The sequence below is a fragment of the Triticum urartu genome, chromosome 2A, assembly GCF_056163025.1.
Source record: "Triticum urartu cultivar PI428250 chromosome 2A, HENAU_Tu73, whole genome shotgun sequence".
NCBI lineage: Eukaryota > Viridiplantae > Streptophyta > Magnoliopsida > Poales > Poaceae > Triticum > Triticum urartu.
Window position 1 is genome coordinate 301,083,222 of NC_141874.1, and position 25,484 is coordinate 301,108,705.

The 25,484-nt window shown below is 44.8% G+C and overlaps 1 protein-coding gene across 1 annotated transcript; it reads right to left on the bottom strand.

Moving 5' to 3' along the window:
• Positions 1-203: 203 nt before the first annotated feature.
• On the bottom strand, positions 204-18,174 carry LOC125536168 (uncharacterized). Its single transcript, XM_087541307.1, has 4 exons — positions 18,095-18,174; positions 3,165-3,507; positions 2,589-3,074; positions 204-1,784 (listed from the first exon to the last, which is right to left on the bottom strand). Exons 1-4 carry the CDS (start codon positions 18,172-18,174, stop codon positions 1,650-1,652), a joined length of 1,044 nt encoding a protein of 347 aa, XP_087397433.1. The 3' UTR covers positions 204-1,649.
• Between the last annotated feature and the right edge of the window lie 7,310 nt (positions 18,175-25,484).

Here is a 25,484-nt window from a genome sequence, read left to right on the forward strand (position 1 = left end):
CTTTGGGTATCCTATGAAGACACATTTCTCCGATTTGGGTTGGAGCTTATCAGGTTGAAACTTTTTCACATAAGCATCTGTAACACCCACGATGCAGCTATATCTCCCATGTGTCGGAGCACGACTTAGAGGCATAACCGCATTGTACGCATGTCGCAAGAGAGGTAATCTTTACACATCCCATGTACTGAATAAGAAAGGGATAAAGAGTTGGCTTAGAATCGCCACTTCACACAATACATAAATATAGCATTACATCATCCAGAATACAATCAAGGTCCGACTACAGAACCAAAATAAAAGAAGACCACCCCTAATGCTAGATCCCCGATCGCCCCGACTAGGCTCCACTACTGATCGACTGGAAAACGAAACAACACAACAAACACGATCTTCATTGAGCTCCTCCTTGAGCTTGGATACGTCACCTCCACGGTTATCATCGGCACCTGCAACTGTTTGAAGTAATCTGTGAGTCACGGGGACTCTGCAATCTCACACCCTCGCGATCAAGACTATTTAAGCTTATGGGTAGGAAAAGGTAGTGAGGTGGAGCTGCAGCAGGCACTAAGCATATATGGTGGCTAACTTATGCAAATAAGAGCGAGAAGAGAAGCAAAGCACGGTCGTTAACTAGAAATGATCAAGAAGTGATCCTGAAACTACTTACGTTCAAACATAACTCCAAAGCCGTGTTCACTTCCCGGACTCCGCCGAAAAGAGACCATCACGGCTACACACGTTGTTGATTCGTTTTAATTAAGTTAAGTGACAGGTTTTCTACAACCAGATATTAACAAATTCCCATCTGCCCATAACCGCGGGCACGGCTTTCGAAAGTTCAAACCGTGCAGGGGTGTCCCAACTTAGCCCATCACAAGGTCTCACGGTCAACGAAGGATATTCCTTCTCCCAGGAAGACCCAATCAGACTCAGAACCCCGGTTACAAGACATTTCGACAATGGTAAAACAAGACCAGCAAAGCCGCCCGAATGTGTCGACAAATCCCGATAGGAGCTGCACATATCTCGTTCTTAGGGCACACCGGATGAGCAATCCGTACAACTAAAACCAACCCTCAAGTTTCCCCGAGGTGGCGCTGCAAGGGGCTCTAGTTTGGACCAACACTCAGAGGAGCACTGGCCCGGGGAGGTTAAAATAAAGATGACCCTCGGGAGCGCGACTCCCAAGGGAAAAGTAGGTGGTGGTGAGGCAAATGGTAAAACCACGGTTGGGCCTTGCTGGAGGAGTTTTATTCATAGAAAACTGTCGAGGGGTTCCCATTATAACCCAACCGCGTAAGGAACACAAAATCAAGGAACATAACACCGGTTTGACGGAAACTAGGGCGGCAGGAGTGTAACAAAACACCAGGCATAAGGCCGAGCCTTCCACCCTTTACCAAGTATATAGATGCATTAATTAACATAAAAGATATTGTGATATCCCAACAAAATCCATGTTCCAAACATGGAACAAACTTCATCTTCACCAGCAACTAACAACGCTATAAGAGGGGCTGAGCAAAGCGGTAACATAGCCAAACAACGGTTTGCTAGGACAAGGTGGGTTAGAGACTTGACATGGCAATATGGGAGGCATGATATAGCAAGTGGTAGTTATCATGGCAAAGTAATAGATCAAGCAACTAGCAAGCAAAGATAGAAGTTATATTGAGGTTATGGTCATCTTGCCTGAAATCCCGCAAGGAAGAAGAACGAGTCCATGAAGAAGAAAAACATACGTAGTCGAACGGATCCTCACAAACGCGACGTTGTCGGAACTAACCCGAAGAGGCAACACCGGAAAGAAGCAAACAACATAGTAAACAACCACCACATAAGCATGACATGATGCACAACCAAGTATGATGCATGTCCGGATTAATGAGGCATGGCATGGCAAAGTGCACAAGCAATTCTACAAATTAAGTGGAGATCAATATGCAATGAGTTGCATATTGAAGAAACAACACAACAAGTTATTTAGTTCGATCTCGTTTGTGTACTCAACAATATTCAATGTTGTTTAGCATGGCAAGGGGTGAAGCAAAACAAAACTACCTATCTAGGCAAGTGTAAATGAGGCCGGAAACAACGAATAGCAATTCTGGTAAATCCCCATATGCATATTTTAGATTTGGTGTTGTTCTGCCCTAAACCCAATTTTAGAGTTGTTAAATATACAAGATGAGTGCACCATGTTAAACTAGGAATTTTTCTACCCCATTTACATATAAAGCTTATTAGAAACCGAGCTACGGTTATTTAATTATGAAATAAACCATTTAAGCATGGCATAGGAGCAAATTTAACCAAACGGCATTTTAAACATTTCAAACATAGATGAAAGTTGGATATTATGAATCTAGACAAAATTCTAAGCAAGTTCATATATAAATCATTTTAAACCGATGCACGGTTATTAAGTTATTATATGCATGAAGTTTAGGTACCTTTCTGTAAAAACTGCAGTCTCGGGATTAATTGCTAAAACACAGACAAGGAAAAAAACACACTGGGCCGAAATTGTTGGGCATAGGATAGTATGCATTGCACAGGGTGGGGGGGTAATGGTGGCTTCTCACGTTGGGCCAATGGGCCGAAGGGGAAGCAGAGCGGTGGGTCGGCGGATCTGGGAGGCTGCTAGCGATGCTAGGCCTAGAGCCCACTAGCGGTCGCTCGTGGAGGAGGCGCAGTCCACGCGCGTGGTCAGCGTTCGTCTTCTCCTTGACGAACAGGACGCGTACGAGGCAGGGGTCACGGGCACAGGGACTTGGCGCGACGGGGAGACCGGCGAGCGCGAATCCGGCAAGGACGCGGCTCGGGGCGAAGCAGAGGAAGCGGGTCCGGGCGGCGAGGTCCTCGCTCGGTTCCTTGAGGGCGTGGATGAGGACCACTGCGGGAGGCGAGATGTTGCAAGGCACTCCCGCGAGGAGCGGGCAGACGGTGGCAGAAACGGGGCGGCGGCTTCGATGGGGTTCGACGAGCCGGGGACGACCGGATCCGGCGAGGGGGCGTCGGAGGGGTCCCGATTTGGGGACGCGCTTGCTCTGGCGAGGGTGTTGCTTCTCCTGTGGTCACATTAGAGAGAGAGGGAGATGGGTGAGTCGGAGCGAGCTTGAGCGAAGAGAACGGAAAGGGAGCACGGGAGGAGCTGCGACGGGGTCGTCCTGCTGGAGGTTGGAGGCTGGCCGGGGTGGTTGGCCGCGCGAGAAGACGAGGACGGCGGGGTTCAGACCTGCATTGCAGGTGTGCTCGGGAGGACGGGGCCTCGAGTGCTCGCAGAAGAACGAGCAGAGGAGGGCGGCTGTGATGTGGATCGAGAGGATTGGCTCGGTCGCTGGTGGCAGGGGAGATCGAGCAGAAGGGGATCTGGGAGGATCCCGAGGTGGGGGTTTGAGTGTGGCGGCGGCGAGGAGGAATGATGGGACAACTATCCTGGATTTTAGGGTTGGACTGATACATATATAGCATGTGGATTTTTGGGTACGGGCTACCTCGTCCCTCCGATCGTAATCGGGCGGTCGAGAAAAAATATGTTAGGAAGTCCAATAAACAAAACGGAGACGTTTTGTAGATGTTAGGGGATGATCCGGACCCAACGGTGACGACTGTCCAGGTCGAGTCCGGGACAGCTTTCGGACGCGCGCACGAGGAGGGCCGCGGGCTGACGAGAGAGGTTAGGTTGGTCCTGGTAGTGGGTAGAGGACTGTGCAGAAGGCCTCAGGCTGAGAGAAGAGAGAGAGAGAGACCCATCAGCGGTTTCGGAGACCAAAACGTCCGACGAAAGACCGACTACTATTGCCGCTATAGATAATCGTTGGGGCGTCAAACGGACTCCGAATGCGATGAAACTTGGCAGGCGGCCTACCTACAACATAACAACACCGCATGCCAACTTTCAACCCATTCCGAGAACATTTTCCGGCCACTTATAGAATAATATCTCGGAAGTGCTGCGGGCGCGTGCAAGTGTGTCTAGGGTCAGAACGGACAACGGACTGAACTGGGGGAACCCGGACGAATGCAAGTTTCAAAAACATGCAGATACAATGCGGATGATGACATGGCAAGATGCAACACGAAAGCGAATGACATGGCAACGACGGCAAATAACTGGAAGACACCCGGCGCATCGGTCTCGGGGCGTCACAGCATCACAGCCCCAAACTTTAAGAAATGACAACTTAGGTTTCTTGCTAAACCATAGTTCACATGGTGTCATCTCAACGGATTTAGATGGTTCCCTATTTAACGTGAATGAAACCGTCTCTAAAGCATAACCTCAAAATGATAGTGGTCAATCGTTAAGAGACATCATAGATCGCACCATATCTAATAATGTACGGTTATGATGTTGGGACACACCATTACGCTGTTGTGTTCCAGGTGGCATGAGTTGTGAAACTATTCCACATTGTTTCAAATGAAGACCAAACTCGTAACTCAAATATTCACCTCCATGATCATATCGTAGAAACTTTATTTTCTTGTTATGATGATTTTCCACTTCACTCTGAAATTCTTTGAACTTTTCAAATGTTTCAGACTTATGTTTCATTAAGTAGATATACCCATATATGCTCATATCATTGGTGAAGGTCAGAAAATAACGATACCCGCCGCGAGTCTCAACACTCATCGGACCACATACATCAGTATATATTATTTCCAATAAGTCAGTGGCTCGCTCCATTGTTCTGGAGAACGGAGTCTTAGTCATCTTGCCCATGAGGCATGGTTCGCAAGCATCAAGTGATTCCAAAAGCCCATTAGCATGGAGTTTCTTCATGCGCTTTACACCAATATGACCTAAACGGCAGTGCCACAAATAAGTTGCACTATCATTATTAATTTTGCATCATTTGGCTTCAATATTATGAATATGTGTATCACTACGGTCGAGATTCAACAAAAGTAGACCACTCATCAAGGGTGCATGACCATAAAAGATATTACTCATATAAATAGAACAACAATTATTCTCTGATTTAAATGAATAACCGTCTCGCATCAAACAAGATCTAGATATAATGTTCATACTCAATGCTGGTACCAAATAACAATTATTCAGGTATAAAACTAATCCGGAAGGTAGATGTAGAGGTAGCATGCCGACGGTGATCACATCGACCTTGGAACTATTTCCGACTCGCATCGTCACCTCGTCCTCAGCCAATCTTCTTTTAATCCGTAGCCCCAGTTTGGAGTTGCAAATATGAGCAACAGAATCAGTATCAAATACCCAGGCGCTACTACGAGCATTAGTAAGGTACACATCAATAACATGTATATCAAATATACCTTTCACTTTCCATCCTTCTTATCCGCCAAATACTTGGGGCAGTTCCGCTTTCAGTGACCAGTCCCTTTCCGGTAGAAGCACTTAGTTTCAGGCTTAGGTCCAGACTTGGGCTTCTTCCCAGGAGTAGCAACTTGCTTGCTATTCTTCTTCAAGTTCTCCTTCTTCCCTTTGCCCTTTTTGTGAAACTAATGATCTTGTTAACCATCAACACTTGATGCTCCTTTTTGATTTCTACCTCCGCAGCTTTAAGCATCGCGAAGAGCTCGGGAATTGTGTTTTCCATCCCTTGCATGTTATAGTTCATCACGAAGCCTTCATAGCTTGGTGGCAGTGATTGAAGAACTCTGTCAATGACACTATCACCAGGAAGATTAACTCCCCGCTGAGTCAAGTGGTTATGGTACCCAAACATTTTGAGTATGTGCTCACTGACAGAACTGTTCTCCTCCATCTTGCAGCTATAGAACTTGTTGGAGACTTCATATCTCTCAACTCGGGCATTTGCTTGAAATATTAACTTCAACTCCTAGACATCTCATATGCTCATGACGTTCAAAATGGCTTTGAAGTCCCAATTCTAAGTCGTAAAACATGGCACACTATACTATCGAGTAGTCATTAGCTTTAGTCCGCCAGACGTTCATAATGTCCGGAGTTGCTGCTGCAGCGGGCCTTGCACCTAGTGGTGCTTGCAGGACGTAATTCTTCTATGCAGCAATGAGGATAATCCCCAAGTTACGGACCCAGTCCATGTAGTTGCTACCATCATCTTTCAACTTAGCTTGCTCTTGGAACGCATTAAAATTCAAGGGAACGGTAACACAGGCCATTTATCTACAACAACATAGATATGCAAAAACTATTAGGACTAAGTTCATGATAAATTAAAGTTCAATTAATCATATTACTCCAGAACTCCCACTTACATAGACATCCCTCTAGTCATCCAAATTATCACGTGATCCATATCAACTAAACCATGTTCGATCATCATGTGAGATGGAGTAGTTTTCAATGGTGAACATCACTATGTTGATCAGATCTACTATATGAGTCACGTTCGACCTTTTGGTCTTAGTGTTCCAAGGCCATATCTGCATATGCTAGGCTCGTCAAGTTTAACCCGAGTATTTTGCACGTGCAAAACTGGCTTGCACCCGTTGTATGTGAACATAGAGCTTATCACACCCGATCATCATGTGGTGTCTCGGCACAACGAACAGTAGCAACGGTGCATACTCAGGGAGAACACTTATACCTTGAAATTTAGTGAGGGATCATCTTATAATTCTACCACCGAACTAAGAAAAATAAGATGCATAAAAGACAAACATCACATGCAATCAAAATATGTGACCTAATATGGACAACATCATCTTGTGCCTTCGATCTCCATCTCCAAAGCACCATCATGATCTCCATCGTCACCAGCATCACACCTTGATATTCATCGTAGCGTGGTTGTCGTCTCGTCAACTATTGCTTCTACGACTATCACTACCATTTAGTGATAAAGTAAAGCAATTACATGGCGATTGCATTTCATACAATAGGGCGACAACCATAAGGCTCCAGCCAGTTGCTGATAACTTCTACAAAACATGATTATCTCATACAGTAACTTATATCACATCATGGCTTGACCATATCACATCACAACATGCCCTGCAAAAACAAGTTAGACTTCTTCTACTTTGTGGTTGCAAGTTTTATGTGGCTTCTACGGGCTTCTAGCATGAACCATTCTTACCTACGCATCAAAACCACAACAATTTTTCGTCAAGTGTGTTATTTTAACCTTCAACAAGGACCGACCGTAGTCAAATTCAATTCAACTAAAGTTTGGAGAAACAGACACACGCCGGCCACCTGTGTGCAAAAGCTTGTTGGTAGAACCGGTCTCATGAATGTGGTCACGTAATGTTGGTTCGGGCCCCTTCATCCAACAATACCACCGAATCAATGTAAGACGTTGGTGGTAAGTACTATGACTATTATAACCCACAACTCTTTGTACTATACTCGTGCATATCATCTACGCATAGACCTCGCTCGGATGCCACTGATGGGGAACGTAGCATGCAATTTCAAAAAAAATCTAACGATCACGCAAGATCTATCTAGGAGATGGATAGCAACGAGAGGGGGAGAGTGTGTCCACATACCCTCGTAGACCGAAAGTGGAAGCGTTAGGTTAACGCGGTTGATGTAGTCGAACGTCTTGGCGATCCAACTGATCAAGTACCATACGTATGACACTTCCGAGTTCAGCACATGTTCAGCTCGATGACGTACCTCGAACTCTTGATCCAGCAGAGGGTCGAGGGAGAGTTCCGTCAGCATGACAGCGTGGTGACAGTGATGGTGATGTGATCCGCACAGGGCTTCGCCTAAGCACTACGACGCTATGACCGGAGGAGTACATTGTGGAGGGGGCACCACACACAGCTAAGAGAACAATTGATGTGCTATGGGGAGCCCCCTGCCCCCGTATATAAAGGAGGGGAGGAGGAGGCCAGCCAGCAAGGGGGCTCCATGAGGGGAGTCCTACTAGGACTCTACTCCTAGGAAGGCCTAGGAGAGGGAGAGGGAAAGGGGGGCGCCACCCCCTCCCCTAGTCCAATTCGGACTGCCATGGTGGAGGGGCGCGCGGCCACCCCTTGCGGCCCTCCTCTCTCTCCACTAAGGACCATGTAGGCCCAATACTTCCCTGGGGTCTTCCGGCAACTCCTCGCTACTCCGGTAAAATACCCGAACCACTCGAAACCATTCCGATGTCCGAATACTACCTTACAATATATGAATCTTTACCTCTCGACCATTTCGAGACTCCTCGTCATATCCGCGATCTCATCCGGGACTCCAAACAAACTTCGGTCACCAAAACACATAACTCATAATACAAATCATCATCAAAAGTTAAGCGTCCGGACCCTACGAGTTCGAGAACTATGAAGACATGACCGAGACACATCGCCGGTCAATGACCAATAGCGGAACCTGGATGCTCATATTGGTTCCTACATAATCTACGAAGATATTTATTGGTCAAACCGCAATAACAACATACGTTATTCCCTTTGTCATCGATATGTTACTTGCCCGAGATTCGATCATTGGTATCTCCATACCTAGTTCAATCTCCTTTCCGGAAAGTCTCTTTACTTGTTCCATAATACATCATCCCACAACTAACTCATTAGTCACATTGCTTGCAAGGCTTATAGTGATGTGCATTACTGAGAGGGCCCAGAGATGCCTCTCCGATACTCGGAGTGACAAATCCTAATCTCGATCTATGCCAACCCAACAAACACCTTCGGAGACACCTGTAGAGCATCTTTATAATCACCCAGTTACGTTGTGATGTTTGATAGCACACAAGGTGTTCCTCAGGTATTCGGGAGTTGCATAATCTCATAGTCAGAAGAATATGCATAAGTCATGAAGAAAGCAAAAGCAATAAAACTTAACAATCATTATGCTAATGGATGGGTCTTGTCCACCACATCATTCTCTAATGATGTGATCCCGTTCATCAAATGACAACACATGCCTATGGTGAGGAAACTTAACCATCTTTGATTAACGAGCTAGTCAAGTAGAGGCATACTAGGGACACTCTATTTTTTCTATGTATTCACACATGTACTAAGTTTCCGGTTAATACAATTCTAGCAATAATAATAAACATGTATCATGATATAAGGAAATATAAATAACAACTTTATTATTGTATCTAGGGCATATTTCCTTCAGATGGTGTGCCTGCCATCCTATAATATATATACCGTCCGATCTATATCTGATGGATAGAAAACAAACTATGGTAATTTTGCAAAAAGATACCCGCACCCCTCTCCACATTTGCAGATAAGGCCTTCCCTCATTCATCTTCGTCTCCCACAAGATAAACAACTCGTATAAATGCATCTTGATGTTCCGTGCAACACATGGGCCTCTTGTTGGTAATAATAAATATTGTACTCAAGTAATGGGTATATTTTTGCCTCACCTATGCATGCGAACATTTATCGTAACATAGTACCTCATGCTGGATAGTCGTACTATTACCTGTTTCAAACTGATATTACAAATGCTAGGAGTAATGCTGCACCTACGAAGAGGGAATTATTAGGAAGTTTACGTAAGGACTTTCTTTACTTTAGGTGGATGCAGCATTATCGTACAAATTAAAATCCACCGCTGTGACAAGTCACTAATGGGCAAATAAATTTTTGAGTCTCTGGCGACTTGATGTTTCAAAAACAAATTCAATTTCTACGGAGACTTTGTCATTTAGGCTTAGAGGCTTGCAGTGATCAGCACGCCATTCATTGTTGCGCTAGAGAATGCCAAACCCCATTACCTTGAGCACACTTGCCTCGAGAACAAAGAACCTAGCCATCTTAATCTCAGATGTGCTACCTCGGTAGTTGATCAAATCAATTACTGTAAGATGGAGATCAAGGCCTTTGATGAGATTGTTATAGTGTACCACGTTTTTCACTTTCGGGTCTTCTTTTATCTACAAAAGAAGAGAACATATTAGAGCAGCTGGTTGTATAAGATTGTCGTGTCATCAAGAGGTACCAATATCATTCGCTCATACAATAGGGTTGGCTCTAAGGCTAGTGCTACTTTTTCACTCTCTCTTTATCTCTCTCTCTCTCTCTCTCTCTTTCTCTTTCCTCTCATTTACCTAGGAGCACATGAAGAGCTTGGGAATTTGTTGCCTTCCACTGTGTGGCCAATGCAATATTTCTCAAAAGTATGCCACATAATATGCATCGATGTCAAATCAAAAGATTTTGGCACCACTCTAGCGATGAGAGAGTTGGCACCGTTGTGCACAAAGACCCACATGTATAAAAAAATCAATCAAAACAACTACACCGACCTATCCCTCTCCCAAACAAGTGTTTTTATAGCCTCAGTCCTCTCCCTATCTCACACAAGTATTTTTTCATTGCGTGAGTTAATTTAGCACTGAAGCAAAGTAGGTGATCTAGTTTGGGGCACCAGGTGAGCAATGGAAGGGCATCGAAGCCAAATGCACCATAGATTTACCTAAGAAAACCCAATGCATGTCACCAAAAATTATACCATTTAAAATGTTGTTCAAATATGAATCCAACAATATAATTTTTAGTGACATGCATTAACATTTTTTCAGTTAAATCTATGATGAAATTTTGATACTACGATACACGAAGAGTAAACCAGGACAGAGGTAGTACTTGCTCTTAGGCTAACCATACAGTTACTAGTCTAAGTTACTTGCCATTATGACTAGCCTAGGCTAATAGTAGTACAACCAAAAAATGATGCATGTGATCACGTGAGAGAAAATACAAAAAACATTTATTTCGGTGCAGTGCGTAGATGCGGTTTTAAACACTGCACTTGTCATTGTAATTTGCGAAAATTGTGAAAGAATTGAGCTACATTGTGATTACCGTTTACTAATAGGAAATAAGTTTCACCTTGATGAGTAGCTTCTCCGTGCACGAAAAGCATGTAAGGAATCCAACAACTTGATCCAGATTGGGACGATAGAATTTATTGCCAAGATCTTCACTGTGCGCACAGACTGGGTCAAGCTTGTGAGAATCATTTTCTGGATAACAATCGTAAATAGATCAAGAAGAAGTTTAAAAATGTGAATTTCAATAAGATGGAGAAGAAGATGAGTGTTGTACCTGAACGATTACGAATCCAAGAAAGAGTTCGGAGAATTTGGCAGACGAGAATACCACCGTTGTCAATTTCGGCGCGTAAATGACCATGATTTTTGTTGGAACTTCTAGATTAGATACAAGAAATCTCTCAAGGAAAGGCGCATTCTCAATGACCATAACATGGAACAGCTGGAGTGATCTCTTCCCAATTGATGTCCTATTGCAGGGCCAGCAAGACACATAAATCCAACGGAGATTTGTCGAGGCGATGTGGAGGCTAATGAACCCATGGATCTGCCAAAGACGAAGGTACTTGAGTGTAGTAAAGCTGTGGAGCAGGTGCTCCATAGCCTTCTTTGAGATGCCAACGTCGAAGAGGTCAAGTTGCTTGAGTTGAGGGAGAAGAAGGCAGGTGCGACATTAATCTGGGGAAACTATCAGGAGCTAAAGCTGGCGCGGCACAGTATTGGCATGAGGCGAAGCGCGGACGGCGACAGAGAGCGACATCGTCCTGCTTCAAACCTGACCTCCTCGAGCTGATCTAGGGTGGGGGAAAAGAACCACTCGTCGAACTTGGCTTGGACCTTGCAGTTGGTACTGAACATGTGGATGTCAAGGCGTTTGGCTAGCCCAGGGTTCGATGAAAGGATCTTGGGGACTGTGGCCATGCGTTTGCAATCCCCATCACATAGGCAGTTGTCGACAGTGAGGTTGAGGGGGACGCAGTGCCAGAGGGGGCGCCACCTCCGGGAGAGTAGGGTGTCCGCACGGCAGGTTTGGTGCGGAGGAGGACGATGATGACGAGCAGCATGTCGGTGGGGAGGCTGCTGATGAAGTCCAAGCTCGCCGGACGCGGTTTTGGCTCGAGCTGCCTTGGCTTGTTGGCTGCCTCGCCGTCCATCTCAGCCGGCGGTGACGGCGGTGTACACGTGTTCTTGGTGTGTACTGTGTGTTAGGTCTGTGTCCTTGTGTGCATGACATCGGCAGTGGTGAAGTGTGCGCGAGTGCGTCCTTCACGTGGAACAAGTATACCCTCAATTTACTAGCGTGCGGGGGTGCTACCGCGAGTGGTTTCAACTTTGTTTACTTCACCGCATGTCAGATGGGCCTCAAGATTACTTAGTTTTACCCACTGCCACATGGGCCAGCACACGAAGATAGCGAACACGAGTGTGGACTGGTTGACCGGTGAACTAGACAATATAGAGAGCTAAACGCTAACAAAAGTGACCGTATAATCCCTTGGTATAGAGAGATCGAGTGAGAGGGGAGGCCCATGGGAGATAGTAGAGAGAGAAAGAGCTACTCCCTCCGTTCGATAATATAGTGCCTATATTTTTTAAGTCAAACTTTTGAAACTTTAACCAAGTCTATAAAGAAATTACTTATATCTACAATACCAAAGATAAATGATAGTATGAAGTAAGTACATATTGCGATGAATGTAATCATCGTTCCAGATGTAAATATTTTTCTCCACATATACCTGGTCAAACTTTTATGAGGTTTGACTGTTCAAAATATCCATATGTTTATGGACTTGAGAGAGTACCTAACTAGAGAGAGAGAGTGAAATAGAAAGAGTGAGTGAAAAAAGTTTGTCGTGTGTGAAAGAGACATGGACAACACATCATAAAGTAGAGAAAAAGTGTGTGTGTCTTATGCAAACATATCACACATGCATCTTCGGTAGAGGAAGCGATGTGAGGAGATAGTATGTAGTTGTTTGCAACCGAGAGAGAAAGAACCCTAGCACATGGCCAAGAGAGGTGTAACGCCCCGAGACCGATGTGCCAAGTGTCGTGCAGTTATTCGCTGTTGTTGCCTTGTCATTGCTTGCATGTCATGCATTTGCATATCATGTCATCATGTGCATTTCATTTGCATACATGTTCGTCTCATGCATCCGAGCCTTTTCCCCGTTGTTCATTTTGCATTCGGGCGCTTCGTTCTCCTCCGGTAGTCATTTCTACCTTTCTTTTGTGTGTGGGGATTAAACATTTCCAGATTGGACCGAGACTTGCCAAGCGGCCTTGGTTTACTACCGGTGGACCGCCTGTCAAGTTTCGTATCATTTGGACTTCGTTTGATACTCCAACGGTTAACCGAGGGACCGAAAAGGCCTCGTGTGTGTTGCAGCCCAACACCCTTCCAATTTGGCCCAAAACCCACCTAAGCCTTCTCCATCTTCTAGATCGTTCGATCATGATCGCGTGGCCGAAAACCGCACCTCATTTGGACTCTCCTAGCTCCCCCAATGCCTATTTAAAGGCCTCTCCCCGAAAATCCGGATCTTCCCCCGTCCTAACCCTAAAATCGTCTCCACGCCGGCCGGACACGTCCGTCCGGGCCGGACATCGCCGCCGCCCCAACCGGGAGCCGCCACGTGGCAGGACACCACCGCCGCCGCCCGAGGCCCGCGGAGCCCGGTCCGGGCCCCCGCGGCCCATCCCACCGCCGCCGCCGCACGGGGGCGCCCGCCCGCGGTCTCCTCCGCCGCGCCGCCTCCTCAGTTCCCCGCGCCACCGCCCGGAGTTGCACGCCGCCTGCCTGGCGTGCTCTTCCTCCGCCGCGCCCGGCCCGCGCCTCGCCGCCCGAGACGCCGCCCCTCCCCTCCGGCAACGCCCTCCGCCGCCATCGCCTTCCCCTCGCCCGGATCCGGCCGCCTCCGTCAACTCTGGCGGCCCGCGCAGCTACTCTGGCGAAGATCCGGTCGACCTCGGATTGCGTGCCACCGAAACCCTAGATCTGGTGGTTCCTTTTTTTTCTTCTAAGTCCCGAAATTCCAGATCCAAGTGCTCTTGTTCATAGCCTCGTAACTTTGCATCCGTAGCTCCGATTCATGCATATAGCATATCAAAATGTTCATCTCAGAGAGTACATCATTTCATTCCATTGCATCATTTTCATTTGAGTTCATCTTGATGCCCGAAATGCTGTTAGAAGAGGGCTACTTGAGATAATTGTCAGATCTGTTACTCCATTTAGGTTTTTTGTCATTTTTGCCATGATTATTGTGTGCATGCTATGCCCTGATGCTCTACATATGTTTTGTTAAGGGTTTGTCATCTTTCCAGAGGTGAAACCCATGTATTTTTGTGATGTGTGTGGTGACTAGCACAAGCTTGCAAAGTGGTGCACTTGCTAATTCTGATTTCAGGGACTTAGCATTTCCACTAAGTCCTTGAGCTGTTTATTTCATATTGCCATATGTTCATGTGGTTTCCTAGCGATCCGTGCCTCTTTTGAGGATGATCAGTAAGGATGTTTTGTTCATATTGTGGTGCTCTATCCATTAATATCTTTGTTTGCAATTATGGAGTACACTAGCTTGAGTCAATCGAGCTCTACTTTTGCTACTTTGTGAATCTGGGCAGATTGTCAACTTGTTTGCAATTTTGCCGATGATGTTGTAGTTGATCCGTGCTTGCTATGCTATTGTTCTTGCCATGTCTAGCTTGCATTTTGTGTGTTCTTGATGGATGTATGATTAGCTTATCATGACTTTCTCCGTATTGAGTGCATCGAGCTCGTAAACATGCCTACTTGATATCTGTTTTCAGCATGCTCCAGTTTTCACAAAGTCTGAGAACTGATTATGTTTTTGCCATGTTCGCATGCTTGCAATTGTATTTTCTGATCCCTTTTGGCTCAAGGTCACTAAGGGACTTTTTTAAGCTCTTTGAGTAGCTCCATGCCATGCTTTACTTTGCGATGTTCAGGTCCTGTAGCATGTAGTTTTGTTGCTCCGAAGAGTGCTATCTGATCTGAAATTCCAGACAAGTGTTGATTTCACTAAGTCTAAGATCTGTCTGCCATATGCATTTTTGCCATGCTTGTTTGAACCTGTTAATTGATGAATTGGCCGTAGCTCAGTGCTAGACTTTTGTTAAGAATCTTGTATGCATCCCTGCCATGTATTTTGTTGTCATGTTTGGGTGCTGTAGCATGTTCATCTCATTGCATTTAGATGGCTACTTGCTGTAAATCGCAGACCGGTGTCAATTTTGAATCGCTTGCCATTTCCAAACCGTAACTCCGATTCCGGTTTTCTTTATATCGTTTTCAAGCGATTTCATCTCATCTTTCCAGTGGCACGCTTGGATTTCCATGTTGAGGCCAGGTTCATGCATTCCCCATCACATCTTGCATATGCATCCCGCATAGCATATCATCCTTGCATCATCTTGTTTGGTCCTTGCACATGGTTGATTGTGTCCTTGTTGCTTGTTTGTCTTCTTTGGGTAGAGCCAGGAGACGAGTTCGCTAACGAGGAGCCCGTTGAGTTTGCTTTCGAGGATCCAGTCAACTCTGACAACTGTGCAGGCAAGATGATCATACCCTCGAAATCACTACTATCTTTGATATGCTAGTTTGCTCGCTCTTTTGCTATGCCAATGCTACGATGCCTACCACTTGCTTTCAAGCCTCCCAAATTGCCATGTCAAACCTCTAACCCACCTTGTCCTAGCAAACCGTTGATTGGCTATGTTACCGCTTTGCTCAGCCCCTCTTATAGCGTTGCTAGCTGCAGGTTAAGATTGAAGACCGTTCCTTGTTGGAACATTTATTTACTTGTTGGGATATCATTATATTGCCATGTTATTTTAATGCATCTATATACTTGGTAAAGGGTGAAAGGCTCGGCCTCTCGCCTAGTGTTTTGTTCCACTCTTGTCGCCCTAGTTTCCGTCATATCGGTGTTATGTTCCCGGATTTTGCGTTCCTTACGCGGTTGGGTTATAATGGGAACCCCTTGATAGTTCGCCTTGATTAAAGCTTTTCCAGCAATGCCCAACCTTGGTTTTACCTTTTGCCACCTAGCCTCTTTTTCCCTTGGGTTTCCGGAGCCCGAGGGTCATCTTATTTTAAACCCCCCCGGGCCAGTGCTCCTCTGAGTGTTGGTCCACCTGTCAGCTGCCGGTGGCCACCAGGGGAAACTCTGGGCTGGCCTACCCGTACCTAAGACAATCTGAGTGTGCCCTGAGAAAGAGATATGTGCAGCTCCTATCGGGATTTGTCGGCACATTCGGGCGGTGTTGCTGGTCTTGTTTTAACCTGTCGAAGTGTCTTGAAGAACCGAGATACCGAGTCTGATCGGAACGTCTTGGGAGGAGGTCTATTCCTTCGTTGACCGTGAGAGCTTGTGATGGGCTAAGATGGGACTCCCCTGTAGGGATTTGAACTTTTGAAAGCCGTGCCCGCGGTTATGGGCAGATGGGAATTTTTTAATGTCCAGTTGTAGATAACTTGAACCTTAACTTAATTAAAATGAATCAACTGAGTGTGTTACCGTGATGGCCTCTTCTCGGCGGAGTCCGGGAAGTGGACACGGTGTTGGAGTAATGTTTGCGCAGGTTGCTCTCTAGTTTCTCGCTCGTGCTTTGCCTCCTCTTCTCGCTCTCTTTTGCGAATAAGTTAGCCACCATACTTGCTAGTCGCTTGCTGCAGCTCCACATATTTTACCTTGCCTTACCTATAAGCTTAAATAGTCTTGATCGCGAAGGTGCGAGATTGCTGAGTCCCTGTGGCTCACAGATTACTATTACACCAGATGCAGGGCCTGATGATTCCGCTCCAGGAGACGCGCTCGAGCTCAAGTGGGAGTTCGACGAAGACCCTCAACGTTACTATGTTTCCTTTCCTGATGATCAGTAGTGGTGCCCAGTTGGGGGTGATCGGGACCGTGTCGCATGTTGGGTTCTCTTTTATTTTGGCGCCATAGTCGGGCCATGAGTGTTTGGATGATGTAATGTTATTTATGTTCTTGATTGGCGTGGTGAGTGTAAGCCAACTATGTTATCTCCCCTTTATGATTTATATTACATGGGATGTTGTGAAGATTGCCTAACTTGCAACTTATGCCTTTAATGCGATTATGTCTCTAAGTCGTGCCTCGACACGTGGGAGCTATAGTCGCATCGAGGGTGTTACAAGAGGTCTACTAAACAAGGGAGAGAGGTCAACTAAACAATGAGAGAGAAAATGCAGATATGGTGAGGAGAGAGTATATGTTTGTGATAGAGAGATCCACTGGAGATCGTGATGGGACTACATGGATTGGAGATCGAGTGACAAGGTGTGTGCGTGATAGAAGATACCCTAAGAGATATCGACATAGATGTATGGATGGAAGGAGAAAATACATGTGTTCCTGATGGCTAGTGAGAGATAGTCATACTTGGGGGGAGTGCGTGTGCCTATGATGGAGTGAGGCATTATGGTACTTAGGGGGTGTGTGTCACATAGATAGAGAACAAGGGCGGAGAGTGTTAGACGGGTCTATGTAGCGCGAGTGAGATATGTGTATGTGTGAACCAGTGAGATATAAAGTTTGATAGAGATAGAGGAGCCCCGATACGGTTGAGTGGTGCGTTAGATAGCTGAGAGGGGGAAAGAGATACTCCATCCGTTCAATAATGCAGTGCATATAATAGAAGTCAAACCTTGGAAACTTTGACCAGGTATACGCAAATATTATTTTTATCTACAATACCAAAGATACATCATACGAAACTACATCTCATGTTGAATCTAATGATATATGTTTTCTGTTCTAGATGTAAATGTTTTTCTCCACGTATATGGTCAAACTTTGTGATGCTTGACTTTTCAATAAATCTATATGCTATGGACCGAAGAGAGTGGCTAACTCGAGAGAGATCAAGTGTGTGTGAAGGAGAATGAGTGAGTGTGCAAAAAGAGCGTGTGTGTGTGTGAAAGAGAGAGGGACAACAAACAATAAAATAGAGAGTGTGTGTGTTTTCGTTTCTTATGCAAACATATCAGACATGCATCTCGGAGATAGAAATGCGAGGTGAGGAGATACATGAAGATAGCTAGTGCGTGATTGTTTGCAACGAAAAGAGACACCCCTATACCACATGTCCAGTAGAGGTAGGGCTGGGCATATAACCCAAAAACCGATGTACCAAACCAAAATAACCGGTACCGAAGCCGAATACACCGAAACCTAAAGATTCGGTAGTATGATCGGTTAGCAGATTTGGAAAACCGAATTTAGTTCGGTAATTTCGGGTTTTGACCTTGGTTAACCGAACTTACCTAACACCGACTAAAATATAGGCCCAGTCGGCCGGCCCACATGTCATCCCCAATCCCGTACAGCCGCACCCGCACTGCACGTGTGAGGCGGCGATACCGAAGCAGCGAGCTAGCCACCATCGGCTGATCTCTCCAATTACTTTCGCCGCCTCCTCGCTTCCCGCATGGTTTTGATTGGCAGATGCTTCACCTTCATGGCATTCCCAATGTCGAGCCCCGTCCTTTTACACCGTGACACCCACTGGATGGTGAGTCGATCATCGGAGAGGCGGGGACGAGGAGTTCCGAACCCTAGTCGACTAGCTGGAGAAGGATGCTAGCCGGCCGCGCTGGTCACGCCACCCACCGGCGGAACTACGGATCTACGCCCACAGGCCACAGCCACAGCCCATAGGACGATTCTGCAAGCCTACAAGCCTGCAATGTAAGCCCCCTGTTTCGATCTTGTGTTCATCTTTTTTCCCCATCTGAAATTCTGAAACTCCTATAGACCATAGTGCGTGTATTATTGCATCTGATGTCAGTCTAGTTAGAGAAAACATTCTTTTATTGAACTATTGATGAATACGTAGGCTAATTGCCGAACTATAGTATTGTCAACCTGCCGTTGATGAATATCATATTTCTGTCAACCTGCTTTGTACTATCCATTGCCAACCATCTGCTCTGTAATTTCGTCCAGCAAAGTATGCTGATGAATATGAGATTTTGTACTATTGATTGCCCACCATCTGCTTTGACTTGTTTGTATGAATACTTGTTGACAATGAAACTTGGTTTGACTGTAGATGTCGTCCGAGGTTCAAGAGATCATGGGGACAGACACTGTTGTGCCTTCTTCAGCTCTCATAGCAACTGGTGTAGTACCTATGGACGTCGAGAAGGCCATTGGCAGTGATCACGCTGTTGAGATGGTCCAAGCAGCAGGCGGGAAAGGAGGATGACAAACAGGGGACTGGGAAGGCAAAAGCTGTGAAGGGGGTGACAATGATAAGAAAGACACACGGAACCAGATGGCCTCAAGATCAGAGATGGGGAACAACTTTGAAAAGATCATGATCAATGGTGTTTCGCAGAAGGGAAAATGCAACTACTGCAAGAGTGATATCAACACCCATACTACAATTAATGGTACATCTGCTTTGCGCAAGAATTTTAATATTTGCAAGTGTAATCCTCATAGAAATATTGGTGATGATAAACAAGCAGTGTTGCAATATAATCAAGGTGATAGTGTTAGTACTTGGAAATATGATCCTGATGCTATTAGGGACGCTTTTGTGGAAATGATAATAGAGGATGAACTCACGTTTGCGTTTTGTGAAGAATCTGGGTTCAAGAAGTTTATGTCCGTAGCATGCCCATGTTTCCTAGTTCCATCTAGGAGAAGATGCACTAGGGACATTGTTGGCAAATATTTTGAAGAGAAGGCTAAACTGAAACTTTTCTTTAGAGAAAATTGTGAAAGAGTGTGTCTGACCACTGATTGTTGGACTTCTCAGCAAAAAGATAGCTACATGACTATTATTTCCAACTTCATTTGTAAGGACTGGAAACTTCATAAGAAAGTGATTGGGTTTTTCTACGTTAAGAGTCAGAAAGGAGATGATATTGGGAAACACTTGCATAAAACCTTGATCAATTGGGGGATAGAGAAGGTCATGACCATTGCTGTTGATAATGCTAGTAACAATGATAGTGGAATTGGTTACATGAAAAAGGAACTGAGTAAAGCTAAGACTTGCATATCTGGAGGCAAATATCTCCACATGAGGTGTGCTGCCCAGATTGACAACTTAATAGTTACTTATGGTCTAAAAGAAGTTGATACTTCAGTCAAGCATGTGCGTGCAGCTATTAGATAAGTGAGGAATAGCCCAAGTAGGTTGACTAAGTTCAAAGAATGTGCTAACCTAGAGAAGGTTAACACTAAAGCTTTCTCAATCCTTGATGTGAGCACTAGGTGGAACTCTACATATTATATGTTGAAGGCTGCTGCTAGCTATGAGAAAGTTTTTGCAAGGTATGCTGATGAGGATCCGTACTATGCAATTGATCTACTTAGTGATAAAGGTAAGGAAAAGGGCCCTGGAGTTCCAGAAGAGCGGGATTGGGAGAATCTCAATAAGTTGGCAGAATTTCTTGCACATTTTGCTAATCTAAAAACTCAACTACATGTGATTGCTCACAGTATTTTTCATTAGATTGGTGAGGTGAATATACTAGTGAGAAAATGGATGGACAGTGGGGATGGTTTTAAAATTGTAATGGCAGAGAGGATGAAGGATAAGTAGGACAAATACTAGGGAATTGGCATGAGCCCGATCCCAACAAGAAGGGGAAGGAAAATGAGAACATGAACTTGTTGATTTTCATTGCAACAGCACTTCATCCAAGGTAAAACAATTCAAGTATTGTAATATGTTTTTCTTCATTAGGTGAGCATCTTAAATTAATCTATTGTTGAATCGCAGGTACAAGCTTGCAGAATACACACATCTCACCATTTTGGAGATGTATGGGGATGACAAAGGGCCTAAGGTGTGGGTTGCAGTCAATACTTGTCTCAGAGATTTGTTTGAAGACTATATGGTGATATATGCTCCATAAATTGCATCGACTCAAAGTAGTGATCTCGGGAAGCTGAATCTGCAAGTGGATCACACAAGCATGATGAAGTCTTTGATTGCCAAAAAAATGAGGCTGGACAATGGTGGTAGCAGTAGTCGCAAGTCTGAGCTGGACAAGTTCCTTGCTGAGGAAACTGAAGATGATGGCCCAAATTTTGACATTTTACTATGGTGAAAGATCAATTCATCCATGTTTCCTATACTGGCATGCTTGGCTCATGATGCTTTGGTAATCCCCATTTCAACAGTTGCATCAGAGTCTGCATTCTCCACTAGTGGGCGCATTGTTGATGAGTTCAGAAGTTCTCTTACTCCTTTTATGGTAGAAGCTCTTATATGCACTCAAGATTGGCTTCGACATGGCACTCATCCCAGCATAGCAGAGAACATCGAAGAGCTGACCAAGCTTGAACAAGGTAACTCAAATAATTAATATTGCATCACGTAGTATGGCCTCATTATGTAATATGGAAATATAATGCTTGTTTCCACCATTATTTTTTTCAGAAATAATTATGGAACTTAAGGAGAAAGCAAAGCTCCAAAGCAATGCCAAGTCCACCATCCCTGCAAAGCCTACTTCTTAATAATTGGTGAGATTTCAAAATGCAAAAAAATAAACTTATTTATGAGTGTATCTGTTCATACGAACCACTCAATTGTATTATTGGTTACAGTTCTGGATAACTTGTTGATGAAGGCTGCAGCAAATGTTTGGGATAATTTGGTGCTGAAGGCTGAAGCAAAAGTGAACCTCCAAGTTTAGAAGTTGATATATGCTGCCTGCTAGTAGCAGGCTGCTACTATCTATTTCCTATTTCCAAATTAATTCATGAGGGCTAAGTTTCATATGCCGTCCAAATTTACTATTATTGTCATGTCTTGAGACTTGATTTTGGTTTGTCTGCTAAGTATTGTTTGGATGCTATATTTTCAGTCAAACTTGGTATGCTTATGTTTGTTCTGCTGCTTAAACCGCAGCCTGTTAGTAGCTTTTTCACTTGTTTGTTGTTACTGCTTATGGGGGAATTTGGTAAGTACCCTGAGATGCCAAAAGGGATCTCTCTCCCTAACTCATATTATATCCTTTCTTCTCTTTATTAAAATTTTGTGTACGAAGGGGCATGTGAGTTGGCTAGCTGTGGAGCCTAGCTTTTAACAGGCAGGCAATACTGTTACTGATAGTACTATCACTCTGTCAGTCACAGAGATTCCTACTGCTGCTGGCCCTTTATATTATAAAAATATATATATCGGTGCCGATCGGTCACACCCGATGACCGAACCGATTTCTCGGTGCACCAGATTGTCGGTTTGGCATTTTTCTATTAGCTGATTGGTCAGTGATTTCTCCAAACCAAACTCTTACAGAGACCGAAGAAATTCACCGATCGGTTCGGGGGAACCGAATGCCCAGTCCTAAGTAGATGTGTAGCCAACAAGGGACAAAGGTCGAGATGGACACATGGAGAAGATGGATGCGTGGGGAGGGAGAGAGGGTGTGTTTGTGATAGAGAGACCCCCTTGAGATCGTGAGGGGACCATATGGGTGGGAGATCAAAGGACGAGGTGTGTGTACGATAGAAAGATGCCCTGAGAGAAGTCGTGATAGACCAAGTGAGGGAAAGAAACACTACACATGTTTGTGATGGATATTAATATTAGTCGTATACATAGGGGGGGACTGCGTGTGCCTACAACTGAGTGAGAGACGATCATACTTAGCTAGGCGTGAGATTGTGTGTGTGTTTGCGTGTGAGATGGAGAGAGAACAATGGAGAGGGAGAGGGAGAGGGAGAGTTTTAGATATGTCTATAGCGTGTGAGTGAGATATGCATGTGTATGTGTGACCCAGGGAGATGGAGAGTTTCAGAGAGAGAGAGAGAGGGAAGACCTCTGAGATGGCAAAGTGGTGCATGATAGTGAGTTACGGGCAACGAGCTAGGGAATTTGTGTGCGTACGATGAGTGCACCCAAGATATTTATCTTGGACTAGAGTATCATACACAGTGTGCCAGAGAGAGCTATACATGGAGTGTGCATGCGAACTAGAAAGAGCCTCCCCCCTCATAGAGATAGAGATAGAGAGAGAGGGAGAGGGACCGACAAGGATTGTGTTTGGATGGGTGCGATAAAATTGAAGTTATCAGCGAGAGAGAGAGAAAAGGAGTCCAAGAGAGGGGGACGTTGTGTTTATGCATCAAAGACTGATATAAACCATGTTTCGAATATAAAATTACATTCAAATATTTGAATTGGGGAACATGTTGTCTAGAATCCACACATGAATGGAGATATGCATACCAAACAAGTTCATTAATTTGACTTTCAACATGTTCATGGAGTACTAAAATACAGTACAACATGCTACTCAATTGAGGTGTTCAATTTTGCATTTAGTTTACTATTTTGACCTGGTGAACAAGCTATTTAATTGAATCGAGATATTTCATTTTTTGTTTGATTCCCGTTTTTGAGTGGCTCAACTATTTTTCATATAGTAAATCATTAGCAACAAGCATGTTAAAACACATTAGTCCCGATCATCACCTCACCGTCGAAAAACGAAGTGGCAAGCTAATATTTTGAAATTTGATTCGAATTGACTTGGTAAGGTAGACATGGATGCTCGTTCTCCCAAAATTTGAACGAACCGCTAAACACCCTCTGCTTGGTGGAATTCGCCCGAGCAAATAAATGGGAGATGCGAAATTACTGGCCTATGTGGGCCAAGCATCAATTGGCCCGTTGTACATCGAGGGTAGGTTCGTAACTTCATCCAAGCGCGCCTTCTCCTCGGCCAAAATGACAGGTGTTGAATAATTCATAAACCATGGGCGGCAAAACATCCTCTCCTCACCTGAAATCGCTCGCGCTGACTAATTCAAAATACGTTTTCCTCGGCCGAAATCGCTCACGTCGACTATTTCGAAGCATGCCCTCCTCGCCCAAAATCTCTCGCGCCCACTATTTGGGTGAAGAAAAGTTACTCTACTATCCCCGACCCTCAGTACACATACCCAAGCACAGAAACCTAAAGGGAGGGGTAGAACTGTAACCCCCCCGACCCCCCACACACACATCTTAGACAAATGTGTTCGTAAGACATGGTTCCCCCTCCCAATTCCCCATTCATACATCATGCACACCAAATCACCTTCTCCTTGGAAGCTCCCTTCTCCCCAGCCATGAAACCTCATCCCCTCCTCCATGGCGCCCCCACCACACCAAATTCACCGCCGCCCTCCTCCCCAATGCCGGAGACGCTGTTCGTTTGTAGTCGGATCGTGAAAGTCGACTCCACCAAATCGATAGTTATCAACACATCGAAAGATCTTGACCCTCGCCTCTATCAGGAGGGGGCGGGGTTTTGGTCAGAGTTCACGCGGCCAGGGACGATGGAGGCAGGATGCTCCGCCGGTGGTCATTGGCTCCTCTAGGAAGATTCTGAAGAGTGTCAGCTTCGAGGCACAAGACGACCATCAAGCTATCAGGCGTAGATCAGACAGTACTAAAATAAAATAAAATCGTGTGACCCCAATTTAGTTTTCAGTCAACAGACGTGTGACTACTCTCATACCTTACTGTTGATCTCTTAGGTTATTTCTTCAGATCAGAGATATGTGTCATTCTTAACATTTTGCATTTTTTGCATATTCAGCCACACCGTCTTCCTTCTCACCGCAGCTGCTCGAACAAGGAAAGCATACACCAGAAGGGAGCTATAGTCCCCACTCAACAGTTCCTTGCATCAAATGGGCATGCTCGACATGGACAACCACATCAACTACAGGGCCATCGACAAGTCAGCACATGATGCTCACTCCTATGGATGGCGGCCAGACAGGTTGTACCCTCATCTTACTTGTGTGCAACATTTATGGCTTTGTTATTCATCGAAGCATGAAAAATGTATTATCACATTTCACTTTATATTCATGTCGATCTCTTAACAGTCTTGTTCAGGAGTTAACCCTGTTCCATAGTTCAAATAAGAGACTTGTTCTTTAGGTAACGCTATTCAATAGTTATCATCCATCAGCCAATGTTATCCCACAGGCTGGTGATTATACCACTTCTAGTATTACCCATGTTGTTCTTTAATACTTTCGTGTGCCATCTAGTTAACCTCGAGTATGAATGATACAGATTCTTTAGCTTTCATCTGTGTTCTCCCTATAGTTTTTAGACTTATTGCTGCTAGTTAAGCCCAATCCTACTATTTATGTTGTCTCCTACAGGCACTCATTACATAAATTTAACTACTAGTTGTCTTCCATGCATGTCAGATATAATTGCACACACTAATATATCCACAAGAACCTCACGGAGCAATGTAACAGCCAACAAACTTGACGTCAATGATACCCAATATGATGGAACATGGAAAGGCAGTTCTTCAGAAGACTTGCAGAAAGATGTTGAATCCTATACACCCCACAAGGTCCTTGATCTAACTTGGCCCGTGATATGGGTACAACATGCATATAATGTCCTAGAGTGCATCTGCTCTATTGCAATACCATGTGCTTAGCCTGCTGATCACGCATGTAAATATGTCATGCCTTCCTGTTTTTTAGTACCTATTCCAATCACGATAACATGTTTTCAAACTGAAGTATTGTCGTTCTACTCTGTCACAATGCTAGCTGCTTAGTTTTGACATCATGCTTCCGAATATCTTTTGCATTGTTATTCACTAGTATGTACTTCATCTGTCTACCATACCGTGTTTTTTCACATTGTAGTGTTGTTCTAGTGGTCTGTTGCAATGCCATCTTAGTTTTCCAATCACACACA